The sequence below is a fragment of the Chiloscyllium punctatum genome, chromosome 40 (assembly GCF_047496795.1).
Source record: "Chiloscyllium punctatum isolate Juve2018m chromosome 40, sChiPun1.3, whole genome shotgun sequence".
Taxonomy (NCBI): domain Eukaryota; kingdom Metazoa; phylum Chordata; class Chondrichthyes; order Orectolobiformes; family Hemiscylliidae; genus Chiloscyllium; species Chiloscyllium punctatum.
In genome coordinates, this window is record NC_092778.1 from 47304853 (window position 1) to 47322364 (window position 17512).

The following is a 17512-nucleotide window of genomic DNA, read 5'->3' on the forward strand; positions in this document are numbered from 1 at the left end:
AATGGGAAATTCTATCAATGTATGATCACTGTTTCCCAAAAGTTTCTTTTACAAAAATATTAATAATGAGCCCTTTCTCATTGGAAATACTGGATCTAATATAGTGCTTGATCTTGTAAACTGTTTATCTTTGTTAATCTCTCAATTTTGAATACGTCCTAACCTTCTCCCTTTAATACCTCTGCTCAAATTAAAACAATTTTGTAGGACCCAAAATTAAATGTATAACTATAGTTGAAGTGTAACCAGAGATTTATGAAAACTTAGATGAACATTTTTTGTTTCATACTTCCTGCCTGTATTTCTAAAACCCAGAATCCCATGGACATTTTCTTCTAATAGCATATGGGAAAGGGCTTTTTAAAAAAAAAAGTGACTTTGTGATTCTAGTTAGAAAAATAGGAAGCTGACACTCAGAACTTTGTTGCTTCATTTATGAAAAATTGATTGCTGTTGATCCTACTTAACAGAATGAATCATAACTTGAGCAGAAGCAAAATGATGGAGTCAAATTGCTAGAGCCCTGTCAAATATTTCAGAAGATGGCTGTACTTGTATGAATGAATGTGTGTGAGAGAAAGTGAGTGAGTACTTAGTGTGTGTGCTGGTGTGTTTGTGATGCTACCTTCTGCTTTGGGCGATGTTAGTAAAACTGATAAGATCTGATTGCTTCTGTCATTCCATTGCTTCAGGAGCACAGCTGACTATTTTGTTTTTAGTCCTAAGTAATTCCTGTACTTTTGTTGCAGCTGATGAAACCAAACTGAAAATGATGCAGGAAGTCAGTGAAAATTTTGAAGTAAGTTTTTAGCATTGCTGATGTTCCCGAGTGTGAAGTTGAAAGCATCATCTTTCTGAAACTTCTGAATTGAAGATATTATTATGACAACTTAAAAAATCAGGATAAAGTGAGGAAACAAACTAGAGTGGTAGAGTCTAATAGGGTGACATAGTATTTGTAGCAAAAAGTTCACTGTTCAACCCAACTGAGTAAAGCCATGTTGGTGTTCCATGCAAGCTTTTTCTTCCACCTCTTATAGCTCCATGCATATGTCCCTAATTTTTACCTAGTGTTAGAGTCTTACAGCATAGAAATGGGCCCTTTGGCAAACCATGTCTGTGCCAACCAACGAACGGCAAGCTGTACTAATTCCATTTACCTGCAGTAGCAGGTATTTTTAAGTGGCATTTTAAGTGCTCATCCAGGTGTTTCTTAAAATTTGCAAGAGTACTTGCCTCCATGCACCGTCAGGTAGCATATTCCATTTACTGCCCTCTGGGTGAAAAAAAATATTTCCTCCGACCTTCTCTAAATAACTTTTTTGTCACCTTAAACTTATGCTGTCCAGTCTTAGATATGTCTGCCATCAGAAAGCGATTCTCATGATCTATTCTGTCTGTTTCTAAATAATTTTGTACATCTCAATCAGAATCCCCCTCCGCCGCCTCTAGTCATTTAGCACTTCTCCTATGGCCAGCGCAGTATTAAATATCTCTATCAGGGCTCTGGCAATCTCCTCCCTTACCTCCCTTAGCAGCTAGGAGACATTTCATCAGGCTGCGGGGATTTATGTACCTTTTATGCCTGCTAAAACACCTAATACCATATCCTTATTAATTTTAACATGCTCTAGAGCCTCACTATCCCAACTGAAATCTCCAGCTACAATTACTTTCTCCTTTGTGAATACAGATGAGAAATATTCGTTTAAGACCTCACTCTCATATTCTGGCTCCATGTGTGCATTGTCTCTTTGGTCTGTAATAGCCCCAGTCTTTCCCTGGTAATTGTTTTTCTCAATATATTTATAAAATGCCTTGAGATTTTCCTTAATCCCATCTGTCAAAGTTATTTCATGTCCTCTCTTTGCCCTCCTAATTTCTTTTTTTTTAAGTACCTTCCTCTCACATTCCACAGTCCTGAAGTGCCTCCCTTTTTTTCATGGTGTGTACCTAACATATGCTTCCTTCTTTTTCTTTATGAAACTCTCAATAGACCTTTGGCGTTCAGGGTTTCCGGGACTTGCTGCCCTTGCCCTGAACACTCTCTACACTACTTTTAAAAAGACTCCCGCTTTCCACATATAGGCTTATCTGCAGGTAGCTGCTCCCAGTATGCCAGATCCTGTCTGATATTGATATTGGACTTGCCTCGGTTTAGATATTTCTTTTAAATGAATCATTACAATATATCTCAGTTTGTTGCTTGGAAAGTGAATTCATTGTTCTATTCCCTTCCTGGGTCAGGAAGATTTTATTGAATTCCTCTTTGGATTTATTTGTTGAGTTGCCATTTTGTGTGCTATTCTGCAGATGTAAATAAAAGTCATCCATAAACTTAATTATCTGTTGCTTCGATGAGTTATATATCTTGAGATTATAGCTTTGGATATTTAAGGTTTAACAAATGATTGCTACTTTTACGCACGTTATAATGTTGTACGTTCTGCTAGAATGAAATTTAAGCATGGAAACAGTGGAAGTACTTTATTTGCAAATTGGCATTCTTTGTTTAAAGTAGTAGTATTGTACTGGTTTTTTCAATCAAAGTTGATGAAATTGTGAATTTTGTACTTGGTAGCACTTTTTGAATAGTTGTAATCTTAGCGGAAAAAACTTAAAGAATAAAAAACCTATTTATAAACAGCACCTGTAATATCCCTTGTTTGTAGAATGTCACAACTTCACCTCAGTACTCAACTTTCCTGGAACACATCATTCCTCGTTTTCTCACGTTCCTGCAAGATGGGGAAGTGCAATTCCTACAGGAAAAATCTGCCCAGGTATGTGGTGGAAATGCCTTGCATTCCCCCCAAAACTAACTTTGCTGCCAGGTTGAATAGTCAGGTGTGTTTTGTACTAAATCATTTTTGTTTCTTGGGCTAAATATCCATAATAACCAAATGCTTTTTCCAATAAGGAAGTTGTTTTCCCTTCCCACCATGTTCTACTTCAGTTCTTCTGCGCAAAAAAAATGTGTAAAAGTAATGCACTTGCATATGTTTGGAGTTTGCTGAGGTTTCTTTATTTTAGATCACCAACTGGAACCTAATAGTTGTTTGTAGGGTAATCAATTGGCTTTCTCAACTCTGGCAAGCCATTTGCCGTAGGGGCTCATCGGCTCATAAGCTCACCAATTAGTAGGGTAGCAAACAATCATTTTTATGAAATAGATTTTGGCAGTAAGTTTTGAAACATTTAATGAGCTTGTTTAGAATTTAAATATCATTATGTTGTATTTGACGAAACATTTTAGGTCCCAACTGTTGTAATGCACAAGCGCACAAGTTGTAAGCCAGACTCTCAGTTCAGGTTTAGGCAAGGTCAAGGCAGTTGCTCTGTGCTTTACTGTGGTAATTAAACATTTGGCAGTACATCTCAAAGTTGATTAATGCATTGACTGCAGGTTTTTCTTTGTCAAGAAGCTGCATGTTTCCTTTCCCTAGTTTTAACAGCATCAAAAATTAGTTAGAGCTTGTAATTCACTTTGTGTGTATTTATATCTTGATCTAATACTCTTCATTGACCTTGAAGAGTTCATTATCTGAGTAGTTGTTGAAGATAAACAATGCTGGTCTGTAAACTAGAGACAGATTGAAGATTATTGCAAGTTCTATATTCTGATCCCTCCTGGGTAAGAGAAGTATTGGAGAGCAGGTTGGAAAATGAAGTGTAATGTTTTTACTCAGTAAATTATGACCTGCAGTAGACTGCCTGAGAGGTAGGAAGCAGGCTCAATAGTAATTTTTGAAAGGGAATTGGGTGTATATGTAGGGATAAAAAAAATGTAGGGTTGGAAGAACAAGTGTGTGTGATTAATTGGAAAGCTCTTTCAAAGAAAGTGTCCAAGTTGATGAATGAAATAACTGCTTGCTATGTTAAAGCTATCACCTTTGAACTGTCACAGCTTATTATGTCTGGTACAGTCATCCAAATAGTGGAGCATTGAGTGCCAGGCTGCTAAGACCACTCTGGTGCCTTTAACGCCCTGTGTTTCATTGTGTAATTATTACCTATTCACTGCAGAAGTTTGCAATTCTTTTCATGTAAATTATTTTCTGCACAATAAACCCGTTAATTTGTTGACTGTTTTGACTGTAAAATAATGTTTCTATAAAATTGATTTTTGTATGACCCAACTGTTTTTTGCATTCAATTTGTAGTAGTTACTAGGTTCTGTGGTGCAGAAGTTTCTTTAATTTGAAGTTTTACATGCAGCTGACATTCCTGAACTGATCCATTTTTATAGCCAGCAATCTGCATATGCTGTCAAAATATTGTCACACCATATCATTGATAATAAGAAATAGGAGCAGGAATAGGCCATTCAGCTCACCAAGCCTTCTCCACCATTTAATTGTGGTTTGAACTCCCCTTTTATTTCTGCTACATAACTCTTCATTTCCTTGGTTGTCAAAAATCTGTCCAACTTAACCTTGAATATATTCAATGACTCCACCTTCATTATTCTCTGAGAAGGAGAATTCCAAGGGGTAGTGACTCTCAGAAGTATTGTCTCAACAGCATTAAGTAGTTAATCTCTTACTTTTAAACTCAGTCTCTTAATTCTAGATTAATGTGCTCTGGGAAATGTCCTCTCAGCATCTGTTCTATCAGACCCCCTCAGAATCTACTGTTTCAGTAAAATCATGTTTCATTCCTCTAAATGCAGAGACACATAGGCTCACCCTGCTCGATCTTACTTCATAAGAAGATCATTTCATCCTAGGAATCAAAATGTAGTGGATTTAGGAGAATGTTACCAGGACTGAACAATTGCAGTTACGAGGAAAAACTGGATGGGCAAGAGGTTGTCTTCATTGGAAGAGAGAACGCTAAGGGGAAATCTGATTAAGGTGTAGAAGATTGAGGGGCCGAGATAGAGGGAAGGGGTTGGAGCCAATTCCCATTGTAAGAGTGTCATGGAGTAGGGAGCATAAATTTAAAGTGACTGGTGGAAAGATTACAGGAAAGCTGAGTTTTCTTTTTGCAGTCAAAGGGTGCCAGTGGTCTGTAACTCTCAGCCTGAAAGGTTACTAGAGGTAGAAACCCTCACGTTCTTTTAAAAAGTATGCACCTGAAATCCAGGGACATGGACCAAGTGTTAGGAAAATTGGATTCGACGGAGAGGCTTGTTTCCTAAACAGAAGTGATGGGCAGAGTGACCACCACCTGTACTGTAACTGTTTCTACATTTTCTTAACATTTTAAGGTAGGAGGAGGGGCAGAGGAGTGGCATTGCATTAATTTCTCCTTGAGAGCCAGCATGGGTGTGATGGTTTGAATGGCCTTCTTCTGCGCTGCATCCTAATGTTCTGTGCACTGCCTCCAATCACGTCCAGTATATCCCATCTTAAATAAGGAGACCAAAACTGCTGACAGTATGATTGGTGAATAATCATCAATACTTGTACAGTTGTAGCAAATTATTCACAATTTTCTGGCATTTGTTCTTCGAAAAATCGATCCATTTGATATATGACTTTTTTTCTATTTTCTATTTTATTTTCTACTAAATGTATTTGTGTACAATGGAACCAGTGCACATTGTTGTATGGTGAAAGTTCTTTTGAAAATTGTATATTTCTAGCAAGTTCGGAAGCTTGTCCTTGAAATCATCCACAGAATTCCAACAAATGAGCATTTGCGATCCCACACAAAAAATATTTTGTCTGTGATGTTCCGGTTTTTGGAGGTAAGATTTCTTTAATTTTCTTTTTTGTTTTATGTATTTTTAACTCCTGGCAGTAACTGAAAAGCCTATTTATAACCTGGATTTGGAGGTGCTGGTGTTGGACTGGGGTGAAGAAAGTTAAAAATCACGCACCAGGTTTTACTCCAACAGGTCTATTTGGTAGCACTAGCTTAATTAGGTGGTTGTGGGAAACAGGATATGGGAAGTGGGCAAAGAAGTGGAATCAGTGCCATTTTAAATTGACCATGATTGTACTGATTTGGTTGCTTAGGTTATTTGGGCTGAGCTACCTATTCCTCCAGTTTCTTCATGGCCTATCCACCTAAACTCTACTTTCTTGCATTATCCTCACAACCACCCGATAAAGGAGCAATGCTCTGAAAGCTACCGCTTCCAAATAAACCTGTTGGACTAAACCTGGTGTTGTGATTTATGTTTGTAACAAAGGATGTTAGTATCTAATTATTAGTCTTTTGATTCAGCGATTGTTTTCAAATTATTGGTGCCAACTGTAAAGTACAGTTTCAGTTCATACGTGATGAAATCCTGTCTCTGAACATAAAAGAAAATTAATTGGAGGAGGTCTTCCAGCCCCTTGAACCTGCTGCCTTAAGGACAGATAATCTTGCTCAAACATAAGATTGTGGTGGACTTGCTGAGAGTGTATATCCCCTTAAAGAGGAATCTGGCAGTTTTAAAGTAAGAGGTTTCCCATTGGAGGCAAGCAAGATGTTTTTTTGACAACCATTGTTGGGGCATTATCTTTCTCAGTGAAGAGTGGAGAATAGGTAAACAATAATTTGTGACTGAAACAGATTTAACAAGGGAGTCAAGGATGATGGGTAACAGGACATGGGAAATAGGCAGAGAAGTGCAATCAGGGCCATTTCAAATTAGCCGTGATCTTATTGATTGGATTGCATAGGCTGGATGGTCTGGGTTACCTATTCATCCAGTTTCTTCATGGCCTATCTACATAAACTCCATCCTCCTGCACCATCTTCATATCAATTATTTCCCTTGGAGCCCAAAAATCCAATGAACTGTGTTTTGGAAACACTTACACAATGACTAAATATCTACTGTTTACTGGGATAGACAATTTCAAAAATTCTCAGTCCTGACTCAAATCATTTTTCCTTGCTTTGGTCTTAAGAGGAGGCTCCCTTAATTCTGAGATTGTGACTTTTGGACACTCCAACAAGAAAGAGGATTCTCCTAAAATCTGTCTTTAGCCTCTTAATTTCATGTTTGTTAGATCATCTCTCATTCTTCCCTACTTTAGGAAATATATATCTAGTCAATTAATCCTTTCACCCTATGAGTTTTAAATAATGAAGGAAGCTGAGAGCGGATAGGGGCTGACTCTTCTTTTAGATAGGGTCATCAAAATGAAGGTAATTTATCAAATTTGAGCTCAGTTGTTGAAAAAGCAAAAAGTAATTTCATAGAAAATATGGATTACTAACTCCGTTATGTATAAAAAAAGTTGCATTTATATTATGCCTTTCATGTTCTTGGGATGTCCTAAGGGTTTTTTTTTGGCCAATTTAATATTTTTGAAATTGCTATTGTAATGTAGGAAATGCGTCAGTCAATTCATGCGCAACAAGTTGCCACAAGCAGTGATGAGATTATGTCCAAGTAATCTTTTGATTGAGGAATATGTATTGGTCAGGACACTGGAAAAATCTCCTCCCTCCTCAAGATGGTGTCATGGATCTTTTGTTTTCATCTGAGAGGGCAGATGGCAACTTTGATTTAATGTTTCATTGAACTGCAGCATCTCAGACAGTGTTTCTAAAAAGAAAATCCATTTATATTGGACTTTTCATGACCACCAGATGTCTTGAGCGCTTTATGACCAGTAAAACAAATGAAAGAAGCACACTTGCTAATGTCAGAAACAAGATAGTCATTTTGCACAAACTCCCACAAACACCAATGTGATAATGATGAGAAAACCCGTTCTCTTTGTGATTGATTGAGGTGTAAATATTTGCCAGGACACTGCGATAACTCCCCTGCTATGGGATCTTGTATGCTCATGAGAGGGCAGACAGGACCTCTGATCAATATCTTCTTTGAAAAATGGCACTTGCAACAGTGTAGCACTTCCTCAGTATTGTCCTGGGAGTGTCAGCCCTGATATTTTTATGTTCAAGTCTTGGAGTGGGACATAAGTCCAGAATCTTATGACTCCCTGTTGAAAGTTTTACCCGTTGAGCTAATTGGGGCATTTAAAAACAAGTTGGATGCTTAGTTGGGAAATAAAGGTTTAAGAAAAGGCAGAACACAAAGATTAGGTCAGAAGTCACATGACACCAGGTATAGTCCAATATGTTTATTTGAAATCACGAGCTTTCGCAGTGCTGCCCCTTGGTCAGGTAACCTGTGGAGGTGCAGGTGTTGGACTACAACCTGGTGTCATATGACTTCTGACTCTACCTCAGTCCAACACCGGCACCTTCACATTATGACTAAAGGTTAGGAGCAGAGGTGATTCGGTTAATGAGATGGTTCTGCACGTCTGTGTAGTTGAATGGGCAACCTCTATTAGTGTGATCTTGCTGTCCCTAGATTCATGCTTACAATCGTGGTATACCATGTATGTAAAGACAAATACAGAGGAACCTCAATTATCCGAAGGACACTGGCATGGAGTATTTTATTTGGATAACCAAATGCCAGATGACATAGTTTAGCCGAGCATCGGAACCTTGCGATCTTTCCGGGTAGTCCGATATTTGGATAATTGAGGTTCTTCTGTATGGGATCATTCTCTCATTTACCAAGCAGGTGTGGGCTACATCCCTTTACTTCAGAAACCCAAGAGCTGCTGTATTAACAAATAACTTGGGCTAATGAATAATTGGAAAGGTGCATGGTGTGGAAGGTTCTTGTGTAAAATTATATCTTCAGCTCAGTTTTTGGTATCCCTTTAAGCCTTTTGAGACGTATCCCATAACTGATGAACTTTGTTTAATTCTAACTGTTTTACTTAGAATAAAAGTGTAGATGAGAGGGAGTAAAATTTTGAAACCATTACAATCACTGCTAATAGATAAATGCTTAATATGCTGTTGCACTTTCACCATTTCCTTAATTCAGGTGGAGAATGAAGAGAATGTGCTTATTTGCCTTCGAATAATCATTGAATTGCATAAGCAATTCCGACCACCAATCACACAGGAAGTAAGTACTCTTGCTTGAAACACCAGATATTTTAAAATGTATAGCGTTATTAGTTTGTACAGTTTATTGTACTGAGCTGTTTTTAATTTCAACTAGGAATCTCCAGACAATAGTTTCTGAATACTTGTTAAAATTAATCGTCTTTTAAAAAACAGATCTGGTTCAGGTTTAGAATGGCCCTGTCTAATAATGTGGACATAGTTTTGCTAATGTCATGTCTGTTTTATTGCAGATTCATCACTTCCTTGATTTTGTGAAGCAGATTTATAATGACCTACTGAAAGTAGTGGTATGTAGCATGCTATGGATTTTTCTTTTAAATCTCTGACCACTGTTAGGAAGGGAAATGAATTTTTAATTCCTCCTGCTCCTAGACACGATACTTTGAGAAGCCCCAAGCGATCGCAGATAACACTGTCCCTTCCCCAGAGATGGTTGGCATGATCACTCAGGTCGTAGTTAAGACCAATCCTGAGCGAGAGGACAGTGAATCAAGAACGGTGAGTTGATCTCTTGATAGTTCACATGTTCTTTCACCTTCGGCAGCTGGGCTTGCATTCTCTCACAGACTGACAGATTCAAGCATTCTCTTCTGCCTACGATTCTTTGTCAATGAGTGCTTACAATATTAACTTGTATTTCTAAAGATGAGAAAAGCTTCAGGTAAGTCTGCAATATTGGCCTGCTGGACTGATACACTCTTTAAATATAAAACCAAAACTCTCTATATGTATTTATCACTAATTCTCAGTACCTTGAATCTATTTACTTCAAAATGAAGGCTGTTGTTAGTTATATAAAAAATAAGTTGGTTCATTTAATTTTAATAGATGTAGGTGTTCCTCTGTTCTAAACTAATGTCCTGCTGTTATTTCCTATATTACTGGAAAGTCTTGTGCTTTATGTAAAATACTTATGTCTTTCAGCATACCATAATTCCAAGAGGCTCCCTTTCTCTGAAGGTGTTGGCTGAACTTCCGATCATTGTTGTTCTCATGTATCAGGTAATTGTTGTAATGTGTAGTTACCACATTGGGAGAGGCTCAATTTGAATCTGAGTGCTTGGGATATTGCCTTACTTAGGTTCTGGTGTCGATTTAATTAACTCAGCACCTAGACAGCCTCTCGCTATTCTGTGGCTCATGATTAATTCTGTTCGTTATTATTATTCTTCTCTTTTGCCCCTGCCCTTCCCTTGGTCTTTACAGCTCTTCCAGCTGAGTATTTCTTCTCTGAGCACTTGTACCTATTTGACAATGTCCCAGATTTGCTGAATCACATGAGACTGGCTCACACCACTTATTTTACCATTTCCCTTCTCTCTAGTGGTTAAGCTGTTTCAAATGTTTCACTTTAATCTACCAGCCATTGAAGAGGTAAATTCCTGATTTAAGGTAAAATCTAGGAATGTTAGTGCTGCCAGATGGTGAATCTGATCTGATAGACACAGCTGCTGTTTTTAGCTGACTTAGTGAACGTTTGGTCATTTACCTACATTGTTGCAAAATACTGCTTGTCCTGGCCTAGCCCCTAACAACACCTCCAGCCCCTGACTGCTTGCCCTCAGTTTGCTAAGTGCAAAGACCAGACCAAATTTTCGTGTGAGCAGGCCATGCTTGCCATATAGGAAATCCATACCAACATGAATGACCTCGTATTATTGTACTGTTGTGGTTCCCACTTTCTGTGAACCAGCCAGTCTACATATACCCATGGCAGAGGACATGTTGCAGCTGGATATATATTATCCATCCCAAGCCAGAGAAAGGCACCATGAACAAGGAGTTGCATATGAATAAAGGTGGTTTTATTTCAACCCATTAGCTTTCCCAGTGGCAGAGCCATAGGCTGATGTTGCTTGCCACTAATGCTGCTCCCTTCAAACAATCTCTTTGTTATTGTTTTTGGGATCTGTGTGTTGCTGGCAAGGCCAGTATTTACTACCCACCACTAATTGTGCCACAACAGGTGGTAGTGAACCCAAAGGCTGAAGAGATGGAGAAAGTTCTAGTTGGGTAACCGTGGAGTGACCCAGCAGTGCTGTTCATTTGCTTTCTGCTGGCAAATTAGCCAGTGAGCTTTGAGAGTAATTCACTTCATCTCTCTCCTGCAAGCATTTTCTTAAATCCTTTTCAAAGTTATGAATCAGTCTGAGAGATTCCTCTGAGGTGGAACTTGGTTTCCTCCCTTGATGGCAGCTAAAAGATGTATAGTGTGGTGCGAGTCAAATCTGTGAAGCTGCCTTTAGTGTGACTGGTGACACAAAGTGTTACTTTGTAAGAGGAATAATTTCAAACCAATTAGCACCCCTTTTCCCATAAAATAGAAATGTTGTTTTCCTCTTCCATTGATGCTTCTTCCTCATTGTTTCAATGTGTATAAATTGAAAGACTTTGACAAACTATTGCTAAAATATATAGAAATTGTGAATCATGATAGTAATTCCAGGGACTGCTGTTAGTTTACATAAATCCACTAATGTCCATGTTTTATTTCAGCTGTACAAGCAGAGTATACACAATGTTGTATCTGAGTTTGTGCCTTTGATAATGAGCACTATCATGCTGCAGGTTACACCTCAAGCAAGGTAAGCATTATCTGTCCCAGTGGTGCCATAGACTACATACAATGATTGGTTTTGTATTGTAGATTTTATTTGGTATCTGAGCATATACTTAAAACAGCTTGTGAAGGGGCCTTAGAACAAAAACCAAATGATTCACTGAGGAGTCACTATGGATATATAATCTAATATGGGTAGATTTGACTGATTTGGTTTTTCATTGAAATACCTTCATACCGTAAGGCCACAGTGTTTGTGAATTCCTTTGTGGTTTGTAAATGACCAAAACTTCAATGATGGTCAGAATCTAGACGTTGAACCCTTCTAGTTTGTGTGCTGATTCAGAAGACCTCTGTACCTGGTAGTGGGTACTTGAAGAGTTACTGTGAGTGAAGCCGATCCTTGGTACTAAGCGCAGTGGCGTATTCTGATGGTGTCTGCAGCTTTGGAAATTTTTGTTGAGAAGCTCAGATATTTCCTCTTCTAGTTCTCAAATCTCTCATTCCTTTTCTCTTGTCTTTTGTTTGTTGTAAATTGTCAATGGGAAATTTTCTCTTACCACTCTTCCTCCAAGAAAACAACATTTTGTTATGTGTGACAATCATTTTGCCTTTAATGATGTTGAACAAAGTATGGGAATGATTGAAGGGTTGATGCCCTACCAAACTATAAACAAACCTTTGGGTTCTTCATACCAAAGACCAAGTAAACCCTCATTTGTAGACTGGAGGAGGAAGAAGCCTTTGGAGAAGATTGTATATTTCTATTGTTACTAAGTGAGTGCCCAAAATCATTTCAATTCAGAAAGGAATTTTTAGTTAAAATTTTTGCATTTAGCCAGTAAGAGCTAGAAATTAATAACTTGGCTGCTGCACCCATCAAAGGAACAGTCAAATTTTGTTAACAGCTTCAGAGGCTTTAAAGATTTTTGATAATCAAAATAAAGTTCAAAGCATGCAAACTAAAATATTAATACTTCCATTAACTATTTCTGAATAGCCACAATTAGAAATCATTGATCATTAGTATTGTAAACATTGATATTAAGTTGGATGAGTCACTCATTCTCAACTGAGCAAAATTTATGACACTTCTGTGAGTAATAGTTATCAAAAATTGACTGAAGTATGCTGGGCTCAGCTACATCATGACGTGTTCAGTTCCATCTCTTACTGGAATGCCATGTTGTAGTCCAGGCTGTCAGAATATTTTCCGTGTTGGTCTTTGAGCTTTAAGGCTGTCGGAGCATCAAGACACCTCTTTTCCCCCACCGAACCATGTCATTCTGCTTATCACACCAGCCGTTGAGACCTGAAATACTGGCGTTTAGGGATTGGTACTCGACTGTCTGCTTATTGACTTGCGATAGGAGCTAAGAGCTAATAAAATAGGACCTTGAAGCCTCACTAACAAGAAATGTTTGAAACACTTTGTTATGACATTGGCAACGGTTAGTTGATGTCAAAGGTAATCTTGAGTTATTTTAAAATGCAGATAATTTTACTGAGCTGTATTTATAGTCCCTTAAGCATTCAAGTAGAATCAGTTTTGTGATGTGTTCTACAGTGCTGCGTCATATGTAACATTAACACTTATTTAGCACAACTGCATGCAATTTACTTGATTCAAAATAACTTGATCAAAAAGCACCCTTTCTTAATTCTGTACAAGTTGGCTAGTCTCTTGTTTCACTAAAAGATAAATGTTTTCAAATTTGGATCTGAAAGGATGTATTTTTTATTGCAGGCAAAATAAACTTTATAACAAGGAGCTGTACGCTGACTTCATTGCTGCACAGATTAAAACATTGTCCTTTCTTGCTTACATCATAAGAATTTATCAGGTATGTTTCTTTCTAATGGCCTTTACTTTGATTTTAAAAGGACAAGAAAGATCTTGCATGTAATGTTATTTTCTCTTTAGGATTTGGTTGGAAAGTATTCACAACAGATGGTGAAAGGAATGTTGCAATTGCTGACTAACTGTCCTTCTGAAACTGCCCACCTACGGAAGGAGCTGCTGATTGCAGCTAAGCACATTCTAACTACCGATCTTCGGAACCGTATGTAGTTTCTGTGCTGTCTGCATTTGGAAAGTCCTACTGGAACATAGTTAAGCTAATACAGAAGAACCTCGATTATCCAAACATCTATTATCCAAATTTCGGATTATCCAAACAAGATTGCAAGGTCCCGTGCTTGGCTAAACTGTTATCTATCATTCGATTATCTGAAAATTGGATTATCTGAACAAAATACGCTCTGCCCGTGTCGTTCAGATAATTGAGGTTCCTCTGTATTAAGATTGAACAGTCAAAGACAGAGTGGGATGCAGATTGTTTTAACTGGGAGAGCACAGACCTTCATGTTCCAAGTAACTTTCTCTTCCTTCCCACTTTCTACCCTATTTCATAATCACATCCAAATATGTTAAGATATTTGGAACCCACCTTATGACACTCTTTCCATGTTACTGTTTTGGTGGGTGCCAACCTCTACTCGATACAGTAGCATAGCTGGATTTGTTGGAGTACAACCCTGTTGCCATTGCCCAATATATTGATACCTCTCTGTAGTGTTGCCTTTCCAAAAGTAGTACTATTATGATATAAAGGGTTGAAGGTGAGAGGTAACCGTATCTGTTAAACTTGTTCCCTTTCTCATAAGCAGTGAAGTGAACTTCTAAATGAGAGGCTGCAATCTCTTAATCATTAGCCACCATTGTAGTTAGTATTTACTTTGTGCAATTATATTTACTGTGCTGGACAATAGGAGCACTGTAAATATGTTGGTGTAACATAATTGTATTAATGTTTCACAAGAGAAAAGTTGATGATGTTTAATTAGTTTTATGTTTGCATTAATGAGGGAGAGTTGGTGGCTCTTTGCATAATACCAATCATTTGTTTTACAGAATTCATTCCATGCATGGATAAGCTATTTGATGAATCTGTACTAATAGGCTCAGGGTACACAGCTCGGGAAACGCTGAGGTAGGCAATCACTCCAGTGCACTGGAAATATGCTGGGGCATTTAATTAAATAGTGCCTACACATAAAAGGAAAATGCTACCAGCGACTTGTTTGCAGAATGCCTTATGCATTAAAAGTTGCCATAATTCAGGATTCCACATTGTTGCTTAAATGCTGACATTTTGTACAGTTTCACCTTTCTGGACACTTTAATGTGAAAGTGCTTCCATGTATATGTTTGTAATCTCGTTATGAACATGTAACTGTTGCCTTCTAATTTTACCTTATTACCTATTTACGTAAATATGTTTTGCTATTTTATGAATTTTTGAAAGAAAGAGCTCAAGTTCCCCATGATACAGTTTTTTAAAAAAGTGCTGAATGGGAAGAGGATGACTTGGGGCATTTTATTTAGTATTAGCATTTGCGAGCAGTGGTGCTAACCTACAAGTAGATTAGTGTAAGCAAAAGAAGATAAAATAATGAAAGTAGCCATTCAACCCCTCTTGTTTGCACAGGCAATTTCTTTGTTTTCCATCTTATGACAATCTACATAAAGAGTAGCATGGACACTCTGCAGGAAGTTGTACTTCTGTTGTAAATATTTTTACTTTCTTTGAAATAGACCCCTGGCCTACAGCACTTTGGCTGACCTGGTGCATCATGTTCGCCAGCATCTTCCTCTGAATGATCTGGCCCTTGCCGTTCAGCTGTTTGCAAAGAATATTGATGATGAATCATTGCCCAGCAGCATCCAAACAATGTCTTGCAAACTTCTGTTGAACCTTGTAGATTGTATTCGTTCAAAAAGTGAGCAGGAGAATGGGAATGGAAGAGATATTTTGATGAGAATGTTGGAGGTACGTAGTTAGATTACACTGAATTTTAAAAATGATTTAGTCTGTAACTGAATTTCTACTCTTGGTGTCATGGGAATTACATTACTCGTGTTTGATGGGAATGGGAGAAATAATGGCAGCTTGGATAACTGCGCATAAAAAAGAAAAGGCTACCAGTGACTTGACTGTAGATAACTTTAAAATTGCGTCTGAGTTATTTCTGCTTATTTGAGCCCAGTTGTCCCCTATCAGGCTTTACCTTAAGCTGACTGTTGGGCTTTACTCTGTGCATCATTGCACAGGGAGAGCAACTTGTACTCCTTTCAAAATTTTACACGTTTACTGATTTCCTGTTAACTTTGTTTATAAATTCCTGTGTAAATATTTCCAATCGGAACTGCCTATGTAAAATTATCATCATGTAGCTGCCCCTTCCTGCAACCGGTGACACTGAAGCCTTTCATGTCCCTCCTTCTTAGCCTGTTCTGTGAATAAAATTCCCTAAATGCTGTAGGAAATCTATTTATTTAATTATACATGTAAATTATAACTACAACAAAGTGCCTGATATTTAGCCTGGTACTATTTGCTCGTGAACTTGCTGTTTAAAAAAAATGGGATAACTGGATTAATTTCCTGTCTTCTTGCTACACACATGTAAAGCACCAGGAGGTAAGGTCATTACACAGTGGTGCTCATTCTCTTGCTTTTCACCTCTGTCTAATACTGCATACCTCATGCTCTATATGCTTTGTCACTGACTTTTGATGTCTTGTTTTGAGATGAACTTAGAAAGCATCTGTTGGTAAATACATATTCAGAGTATTCAGATGGTGGGCATTAACTGAGGATTCCTCTGCACATGACTAGGTTCAAACTGGTTGTTGGTTTTGGAGGTGTATGCTTCTAATAAAATATTGTGCGTTTGAAGATTGGACTCCATTTCTATCCTTCTATATCCTCCTTTCTATCCTTCAGCACCTGACACCTTGGATTTGGATATCTGTCTTCGAGAAAATGATTGAAATTGTAATTATCCTTTTCACTCAAGGAACTGTAATTTGTTAAAGTTGGCAATCTAACCAGTGTGTGTTTTGAGGAAAGGTAAGGGTGTTAGAAAAAAGCAATATTTCCCATTTCCTGTATGTCTTATTCTAGGTCTTTGTGCTGAAATTTCATACCATTTCTCGCTATCAGTTGTCCACCATTTTTAAGAAATGCAAGCCACAATCTGAGCTAACAGCTGCAGAAGCCCCTATGGCAGCAGCTCAAGCGACTCCAACGCAATCTGTTCCCCCTCCTGCCCCACCAACGCCCACCCTTCCTGCACCAGCCTTAGACAAACATGGGGATAAAGAAAAGGAGGAAAAGCAGACCTTCCAAGTATCTGACTGCCGCAGCTTGGTGAAGACGTTGGTATGTGGGGTGAAGACAATAACATGGGGCATAACTTCATGTAAAGCACCTGGAGGTAAGTTCCATACTGAGTAGTATTGTCTGTTGCTGTTCATCTGTCTAATACTGCATGTCTCACACTTCAGAAATTGAATAATTAATGAGAAGTCACCAATATGCTTTGAGAATCCCACTATGTGATAATTTCCATAGGTGACTGAAGAAATGGTCATCAAGGACCTAAGCGCTGATGACTTCTCCATTTACTTCCCTACCCTGGTCTTTTAAATTGCTCCTCAAAAGACTCTTTGGCCAAGCTTTAGTTACCTGTTCTGATGCAGCTTGGTGCTGGATTGCATTTAGTAATGGATCGTGTGAAACACTTTGGGATATTTTGCTGCTTTAGAAGTGTGTTTATAGTGTTATTGAAAAGCATTTTTTTTCTTTCAAATGGTCATAGTATTCTGACATTTGTTGTCAGATATGAATATCCAAATTGGGTGAAAGTAGTGATAGAGGGTTTGTGTCAGAATTAAGCATTTTGCTAATAGTAAGGAATTGTTCAATTAGTACATGCCAGCGAGTGGCACTGACAAGCATTTTCTAAAATTCTGTGTAATAATTCTATAAAATTGTGTAAAAACTAGTACTGTGCTAATGGAACTGTTATAAATGCTGTATTTTTGAGATTATGAAGTGCAGTCTTGAAGGATTTTTTTTTCTATTCCTTAGAGGCATCCTTTATTCCCAATAAACAGTTACAGCCAAAAGAAACACAAATTTACATCAAGTTGGTAAAATATGCAATGCAGGCTTTGGATATTTACCAGGTATAGTATTAGAATTGTATATT

The 17512-nt window shown here is 37.9% G+C and overlaps 1 protein-coding gene across 2 annotated transcripts in view; it reads left to right on the forward strand.

The window, feature by feature from the left end:
• trrap (transformation/transcription domain-associated protein) overlaps nucleotides 1-17512 on the forward strand; it is a 223741-nt gene that overhangs the window by 15893 nt on the left and 190336 nt on the right. For both annotated transcript variants that reach the window (XM_072559829.1, XM_072559830.1), the window contains exons 3-16: nucleotides 750-799; nucleotides 2673-2783; nucleotides 5591-5695; nucleotides 8807-8890; nucleotides 9123-9179; nucleotides 9265-9390; nucleotides 9817-9894; nucleotides 11389-11477; nucleotides 13200-13296; nucleotides 13377-13515; nucleotides 14367-14445; nucleotides 15051-15285; nucleotides 16423-16735; nucleotides 17392-17489. In XM_072559829.1, coding sequence (XP_072415930.1) covers nucleotides 750-799; nucleotides 2673-2783; nucleotides 5591-5695; nucleotides 8807-8890; nucleotides 9123-9179; nucleotides 9265-9390; nucleotides 9817-9894; nucleotides 11389-11477; nucleotides 13200-13296; nucleotides 13377-13515; nucleotides 14367-14445; nucleotides 15051-15285; nucleotides 16423-16735; nucleotides 17392-17489 — 1661 coding nt within the window. The remainder of the gene's footprint in view (nucleotides 1-749; nucleotides 800-2672; nucleotides 2784-5590; nucleotides 5696-8806; nucleotides 8891-9122; nucleotides 9180-9264; nucleotides 9391-9816; nucleotides 9895-11388; nucleotides 11478-13199; nucleotides 13297-13376; nucleotides 13516-14366; nucleotides 14446-15050; nucleotides 15286-16422; nucleotides 16736-17391; nucleotides 17490-17512) is intronic.